The sequence below is a fragment of the Perca fluviatilis genome, chromosome 6, assembly GCF_010015445.1.
Source record: "Perca fluviatilis chromosome 6, GENO_Pfluv_1.0, whole genome shotgun sequence".
Lineage (NCBI taxonomy): Eukaryota > Metazoa > Chordata > Actinopteri > Perciformes > Percidae > Perca > Perca fluviatilis.
In genome coordinates, this window is record NC_053117.1 from 43758436 (window position 1) to 43766743 (window position 8308).

The window sequence follows — 8308 nt, forward strand, 5'->3', positions numbered from 1 at the left end:
AGTCTTACTTTTCCCAAAGAAAAGCTCCTTTTGCATCCGCTCTCTGTTAATATAATGAAGAGCTACAGACAGCTACAATCATCTGTTCCTCCATTTCCAACACAGTCTCACTCCCTACTTGTCAAATGTCTGACGCATGGTCAAGGACCCCTGGCGTCAAGTTCCTTTTGCATTGTTTTTCGACCTGTGGGTCCATCAGATAGACATCTGTATCTGTTCATACATAATGAAAATGTCCTAATAGTCCAAACATGTAAGTACTTAGGTACAGTGTTTGACTCACAACTGAAATTCAATGAGAACACCAATAGCATTATTAAGCGAACAAATCAAAGAATATACCTACTGAGGAAGCTTAACTCTTTTGGCGTCTGTAAAAAGATTTTATGCACATTTTATCAAACATTCATTGAGAGCCTACTAACATTTTCTTTCATATGTTGGTTTAATGGACTAACTGTACAAGACAAAAAGAGCTTGAACGACATCGTTAAAGTATGCTCAAAAATCACTGGTACTCAGTTAAAAGATCTCTGTTCTCTCTGGAAAACCCGAGTTGCCCAGAAAGCAGACAGAATACTGTGCCAACCTGATCATGTACTGAGTAATGGATTTGTTATCATGCAGTCAGGTCGGAGGTACTATGTGCCAATACGGAAAACCAACCGCTATGCCAACTCATTCATTCCCTCTGCTATTAGATTGTTAAATGAACAACATACAACACTGTTACATGAAATCACATAACTATAACAAACTGGTTCTAACACTCCGTTGCTCTGTTCCGCCACTAGCAGGTGTGTGAGTATGTGGGAGGTTGTAACGATTGAGTTGGGTCAATGTGTAAATGTGTGGATGTTACAGGAGAGAACAACAAGCTTCTGTATACAGGAGGATGTATGACTGCTGTAGTACTATTTATACTATTGTCTATTGATTGTTTGTTTGTTTATGGTTTATTTTATTTTGATTCATGAGTTATTAACCTATACAGTTTGTGTGCTAATGCACTTTTTAATGCATTCTAAGTTTGTTTAACCCTTAATGGATGGGCTGGCTGTAAACTGAATTGCCCCTTGGGGACTAATAAAGTAATCTGAATCTGTGTTAATCCTTCACTGTCGGATATAGAAGAAAGGAAGAACACGGCCCCTTAACTCAAAACCTGTGGCAGTTTTGGTATTTTTAGCCCTATAACCTGTTTTAATCAACATTTATTCACGAGATCGTATCATGGTTTATATTTATTTCTTGTATGTCTTATTACCAGGGAAGCTGGATTGCTTTGTTGTTTATTGATATTTTCTAAACTATAATGCTACATCTATCAACATTTACTTAGATGATGTTATGATATTCATTTCTGGATCAGTGAATTGTTATTTGATGACATCGTTTCATTTAGTGTCTGTTGTCTTTTCTCTCTCTGTTGTATCTTCTATCATTTCTCCAGACTCTGTCAGGCTGGTGGATGGGACCAGTCTGTGCTCAGGTAGACTGGAGGTGAAGACTAACCAGTCTACCCAGCGCTGGTCCTCAGTGTGTGAAGATGACTTTGACCAGCAGGATGCAGAGGTGGTCTGTAGGGAGCTTGGCTGTGGGACTCCTTCAGTCCTCCAGGGGGCGCTCTATGGCGAAGTGGAGCCTCCAATGAGGACCAAAGAGTTCCAGTGTGGAGGCCATGAGTCTGCTCTCCTGGACTGTAGAAGCTCAGGCTCAGATAGAAACACCTGCTCACCTGGAAAAACTGTTGGACTCACCTGCTCAGGTAGAAGAGGAGCTGCAGCTCGGATTTGGTTTATTTCTGTTCTAATGAAACTCACTTTGTTCTTTTGCTGATGACTCTCTGGTTTCTGTTCAGAGCCTGGTGCTGTCAGGTTGGTGGGAGGAGCCAGTCGCTGTGCAGGAACACTGGAGGTGAAACATAAAGGAGAATGGAGACCAGTCAGTGGCCATGACTGGACCCTGAAGACAGCAGCTGCTGTCTGCAGAGAGTCAGACTGTGGCTCTGCTGTTTCTGTAGGAAAGAGAGAAGAGTTCACACGCAGATCTGTGTGGGGGATCAGCTCTGTCTGTGTTGAGTCTGGATCTACTCTGAGGGAGTGTGCAGAATCAGCATCGTTTAAGTCCTTCCTGAATCTCATCTGCTCAGGTAAGCCCATCAGTGACATAATCTATGACATCTTCAGTGACAGTCAGTGGTTTCCATTGGACTGAACTGTAAAGTTATCCTGGAGTGTAGAGAAGTGGGCTTGTTTCTAGAAGCTTCAAGCAGTCTGTCTGTCTGTCTGTCTGTAACATCACTTCCTTATTCAGGGTCCATTTAGTTTTTCTGAGGGTGAATGCGACCTGTAAATGTGCAGATTTATTTTTAGTTTTCAGTGGTGATCTAGAATAATAATCTGGAGAATTTAGCAAAGTGCTTTCCTGTTTAAATTGGAGATGTGTTAACATCCAGAGTTACATTTAGATTTTTAATTTCTTATTTTAAATGTGCAGAAAGTTCTGCAGAATGTTCTGCTGAATTCTGCATTGCAGGGTCTGTGTGGCCCTGATAATCAGTAGGTGCTATATCACACCTGATACGTGTGTCGACGTCAAGACACAGCATTCTATGCAGGTGTCAACAATTCAGGCTTCCTGTCCGTCATTACAGCTGAAGACTGACTGTAATGGAGTATTGCGGCACTTTCTACCGTATAAATAATCATTATACTGACTGTATGGTTCCTGGGCTTATACTAAGTCTAGTTTGGAGGGGTTATTATTTGATTTGATATAAATAGATGGAAAGAAAGTAGATGGAAAATAATTTTTTTTTAACTGTGTGTGTATTTACATGTATGTATGCATGTTTATGTGTATGCCTGTGTTTATGTGTATGAAGGTAAGTAGATATACGGTGTATGTATGTCTATGTAAACATGTGTATATATAAGTGAAGCATCAAATTTTTTTGTATTTAACTAAAGGATAAAAATACAAAAAGGGGGTAGGACGAGAAAAGGTTGTTTTTTTTTTACTTCTTCCTACTTCTTTTTGAACATGGGAATTTCTTATTTGAATCACTTACAATACTTTTGGAAGATTGTGCTGAGATGTACATGTATTTCTGCTTCAACAACGTGAGGACATCAGGAGGCTCTAAACACTGATTTGGCTTTCAAAACACAGCGTCACTGAATTTCTATCCATCCAAATATTTCAACTTGCGGCATTCACGTCTTTTCATTGACTTTGTATGTAACCTCATCTATGCATGAAATGCAGGCCGTGTGAACATGCCGTAAAGATCAGTTCTGTTGGTGATAATCAACTTCTGTTGGAACTGTGCGGAGTCCAGTTTGAATCATTGACTTGTTGTTTGATGACATCTTTTTATTCTGTGTCTGGTGTCTTCTCTCTCTCTGTTATCTTCTATCATCTCTCCAGACTCTGTCAGGCTGGTGAATGGGACCAGTCTGTGCTCAGGCAGACTGGAGGTGAAGACTAACCAGTCTACCCAGCGCTGGTCCTCAGTGTGTGAAGATTACTTTGACCAGCAGGATGCAGAGGTGGTCTGTAGGGAGCTTGGCTGTGGGGCTCCTTCGGTCCTCCAGGGGGCGCTCTATGGAGAAGTGGAGCCTCCAATGAGGATCAAAGAGTTCCAGTGTGGAGGCAATGAGTCTGCTCTCCTGGACTGTAGAAGCTCAGGCTCAGATAGAAACACCTGCTCACCTGGAAAAGCTGTTGGACTCACCTGCTCAGGTAGAAGAGGAGCTGCAGCTCTGATTTGATTTATTTTAGTCTAATGAAACTCACTTTGTTTTTTGCTGATGACTCTCTGGTTTCTGTTCAGAGCCTGTCAGGTTGGTGGGAGGAGACAGTCTCTGTGCAGGAACACTGGAGGTGAAACATAATGGAGAATGGAGAGCAGTGATTGGTTCTGGCTCAACACTGAAGATAGCAGCTGCTGCCTGCAGAGAGTCAGACTGTGGCTCTGCTGTTTCTGTAGGACAGAGAGAAGAGTCCTCAGACAGATCTGTGTGGAGGATCTGGTCTGACTGTGTTCAGTCTGAAACTGCTCTGAGGGAGTGTGCTGCATCAGATTTATCTTCCTTAATACCAAATCTCACCTGTTCAGGTAAACCCTTCAGTGACATAATCTATGACATCATCTATGGCAGTAATGTGTGCTCTTTCCTCTGTCACAGTGACAGTGGTTTCCATTGGACTGAACTGTAAAGTTATCCAGGACAATGACATCCTGAAGTGTAGAGAAGTGGGTTTGTTTCTAGAAGCTTCAAACTGTCTGTCTGTCTGTCTCTTTATTTATAGACCTGCTGCTTCAGCCCAACATCATTGTGTCCTCCTCCATGGTCGGGGTCTCAGAGGAGGACCAGCAGGAGGTGTTCCAGGTGTTCTGGGGCTCCAACTTCACCATCAGCTGCTCCATCCAGCCACAGTACCCAGGAGGCTCCTTCCAGCTCACCTTCACCTCCTCTGACTCAGCACACAACTACACCCAGCCAGCTGTTAATCACTCTGCCCACTTCCTGTTTCCTGTTGCAGAGCCCGCCCACCAAGGAAGCTACAGCTGTGTTTATCACCTCTATGTTTTCTCTCATAACTTCTCCTCTGAGAGCCGTCTGCTTTCTCTCAGCGTCCTAGGTAAGCTGACTGTTTACAGGATTGGAGAAGATGATTGGTCCAAACTGAGTGAAAATGATCAGCTGACAACATGTTTCTGGAATGACTCTGTGATGACTGTTATCGTGTTACACGTGTCAGATAGTAACCAAACTCATACAAAGTGTACAAATGGTAACAATTAACTGAAGGACAGAGCATGTTTGGTTACGAGGATAACTCTGGTTCTCTGTGAACTGAACGAGGTGTTTCACTATAAAAAATTATAGTGAAACACAAACACAAACCTTCTGATGTGACCAAACAATCGCACACCTATCCAAACATCCCTTAGCTCCTAACTGTAGAATGTGTAGTCCTTCATTTCCTCCAGTTTTTTGCCCAAAGAAATATGTGAACAGCAGGACAGAAGCATAGACCCTGAGATAAGTAGCTCTATGTCCTGACCCCCCACAACTTGATAATCATGCCACATGGAATATGTTGTATTTTTAACAAATTTAAAACATTTAAAGTGCTCAACTTATTCTTTTTGGCTTTTTCCCTTTCCTTTATTGTGTTATATATCTTTTTTTGTGCATGTTATAGGTTTACAAAGTGAAAAGCCCTTACAATCTCCAACAGAAAACACTGTTCACAAACTGCTCCAAACAGCTCTATTGTAATGCTCACCTAGCTGCTAGTATGGCACGCCCTCATACTCTGCTTCTGACTGGCTAGTAGTCCCTACCTATGTACTGTCAGGGCACGCCCTCATACTCTGCTTCTGACTGGCTAGTAGTCCCTACCTAGGTACTGTCAGGGCACGCCCTCATACTCTGCTTCTGACTGGCTAGTAGTCCTTACATAGGTACTGTCAGGACACCTTGTAAACCTATTCTGGTACAACCTATAAATACAATTATGAACTTGAAAATGAGCATAATATGAGCACTTTAACTTAGAATGTTAACAATTCTATAGCCCATGCAGAAAAGGGTGGCGCTAGAGATATACGCAAGTTCATATTTAATGAAAGGCTCATCCGAGTATGGTTTGTAGGACTGGTTGAGACTATGGTATAATATGAAGTAAATATGACATGTGCCAAATTTGAGAGTTAAGTGTCCATATTGAATTGATTTTAGATTTCAGGTCAGTTTGTGTTTAATGGGACTTATGATGTTGTGTGATTTGTTGACTGTCCATGTGTTCCATCAGATCTGAGGTCTTTAATCATCAGAGCGATCCTCCTGCCGCTGATTCTGCTGGTGGAGAACATTGTCCTTTACTTCTACTGTAGGGTACGGACTCTCTCTCTCTGTTGTTTCCACCACTGACTGTGTTTGTTGAGCTGAAGAGAGGAGTGATGCAGGAAGTCACATCTGTGTTCTGTCATGTCTCTCCAGGCCAACAGGGGTCAGCTGCCTTGCAGACAGAACAACATTGAGCCAGATAATTATAACCTGGCTGTCCCTGCAGCTGAAGGAGGGCCGACTGAAGAGGAAGGAGCTCAGAGAGCAGAATAGCACCTCCAGGGAGCTCATCTCGCATCCTCACTTGGGAAATCCTATTAATTTACCCTTACAAAGGATTTTTTTGAAAAGTGGAAATACATTGAATACTGAAACATTATTATTCTTCCCAAATGTCCGAATCCTGTTTTAGGGACCCATTAGGGGTCGTTCACACAGACCCAGACCATCAAAATTGGGTCACATATTCTACAGAACACATATTTGATACTGAAAGGTTTCCAGGTCATTAGCTTCATTTTAAAAGTTCCACATCCCAGTTTTTTTTACTGAAAATTGGCCTTATGACCTTTAGTGGCAAGATCTTCGGACATTTAGCAAGAATCTTGCAGTTTAGGTCAGGACCCTTGGGAAGACCCAACCTACAATTTCCAAATGTCTCAATATTAGAGAAGGCTTAAACCTGGACATTTGGAAGGCTTTTTTAGTTGTCTCTTAATAAATTTACATCTTTGGGGTCCTTGGCATGGACCCAAGAACACCAAAACCGGGTCACACATTTAATAGAACATCTTTGGTACTGAAAATGTCTTTTGCTCAGTTTTTAATTCTAACTGAAATTTGGTCTGGAGGGTCCTGGCTCAAATAGCCATTGCAAATATTGTCCTGACCCAAGTGTCCCTGGTGTTGTCCCCCCGCCCCCCCCTTCCTCTGCTTTTCCCAGATGGGGAAGGACACTTGGGAAGAGTTTCTTTCATGAATGTTAGTCTGCCTTAAGGCTATGGAACATTTTTGTAAGATTTTTAATGATGCATTTTGTCAGACAGATGAGAATTTTTTTTTTTTTTACATCCTGGCTGCACTTGTATTCCAATTTGTCCTCCTGCAAGTGGAATTGAGAACAATTGGAAAGAGTTCTCAAAAACCTTAGAATAATCACCGCGCTGCACCCTTTTGCCAGGGCGGAGGCCAGACAGATTTTGCCCAAATATTTAATGTTCAAATTACATCTGGTGCTATGTTGACAATCTGTTGGTGTTTGGGATTAAAGAAATACAATGAAGGAATCAAAGTCATGTAGCTCGCACACACACTACAGTATTACAAATCAGAGGCTGTTTTCACACAAATTTCATCTCATTTCATAAGAATAGTTTGTTTTTATACTTAAGAAATTTACTAATATTGTAATGACTGATTTAATTTTTCGTAATGAATTTCTAATTTCATGAAGTCCAGTTTAGACAAAAGCTTTTCATTGACATGAAACCGTTTTAGTACATTGCTATGGAGATGATACACTGTCTCGTCTCATTGGTGGAAACTGGCAGCTTTCAAGTTTACACTGTTCTTGTCGCAAATCTTTGGTCTAAACTGGACCTAAAGAAATTTTAATATATAATTGATAAGTGCTTAATTTGTAACTCTTGTGCTTATATTGCTTGTCAGGAACTTTGCTTATTTTTGTATTCAAGCATTTTGATTAATTTTGTGCATAAATCAACATTGCATAACATTGGTATTTTTTGTGATTTGGCGCCCCACAGTTTCAGAGTATAATTCCCTTCTACACTGCTATATTACACATGGACAGCTGTAATGTTAGCATTCCCCCACCCCAGGCCTAAAAACCTCCTCCTCCCAGCGGTCTAAGTGGTGGTGCCGCAAAGTGTTACGCACTTCTCCCCGGAGATCGTACGCTCTCACTATAGTTACACAGTGTGAGAACAGGTGATGACAGAGGGGGAATGACAAGTCAGAATTCCACCAATATGATTTAGAAGCTTATATTTTAAATAGTTACACAATTTTGCTTTATGTAATTTACTTTTGTGTTTAAATTGTTTGATTCACTTTGTACATATAGAGATATTTTGCGGATGTTAATCCAGCTCTGTGTTTAATGGCAGTGTGTGCAGATAAACGCTGTTTGGCTAAAAAATATTACAACTTATATAATTTTGCTTCATGTAAATTACTTACTTTTGTGTTAGCTTTTTAATTAATTTTTTACAAAAAGCAATGCCTGAAATGGGCCAGAACTCAGCAGTACCGAGTTCCGGCAAGTTATTAACAGTATTATTAAAAGCCTGATATTTATACCTAAATAAATTGTAAATCATACATAAAACCTAACAATTCTATGTAAAATCAGATATTCAGCCCCCCATAGATCCTTTGTTTCATAACCAAAATTTCAGACACTGAGATTGGCTGTCGAATCA

At 40.9% G+C, this 8308-nt stretch overlaps 1 protein-coding gene across 1 annotated transcript in view; it reads left to right on the forward strand.

Annotated features, from left to right (window-relative positions):
• Nucleotides 1-8308, forward strand: part of LOC120561126 (scavenger receptor cysteine-rich type 1 protein M160-like) — a 34686-nt gene that overhangs the window by 25994 nt on the left and 384 nt on the right. The window contains exons 8-14 of the mRNA XM_039804074.1: nt 1454-1768; nt 1862-2152; nt 3433-3747; nt 3839-4123; nt 4318-4650; nt 5830-5912; nt 6018-8308. The exon at nt 6018-8308 is cut by the window's right edge and continues 384 nt beyond it. Coding sequence (XP_039660008.1) covers nt 1454-1768; nt 1862-2152; nt 3433-3747; nt 3839-4123; nt 4318-4650; nt 5830-5912; nt 6018-6137 — 1742 coding nt within the window. The 3' untranslated portion in view covers nt 6138-8308. The remainder of the gene's footprint in view (nt 1-1453; nt 1769-1861; nt 2153-3432; nt 3748-3838; nt 4124-4317; nt 4651-5829; nt 5913-6017) is intronic.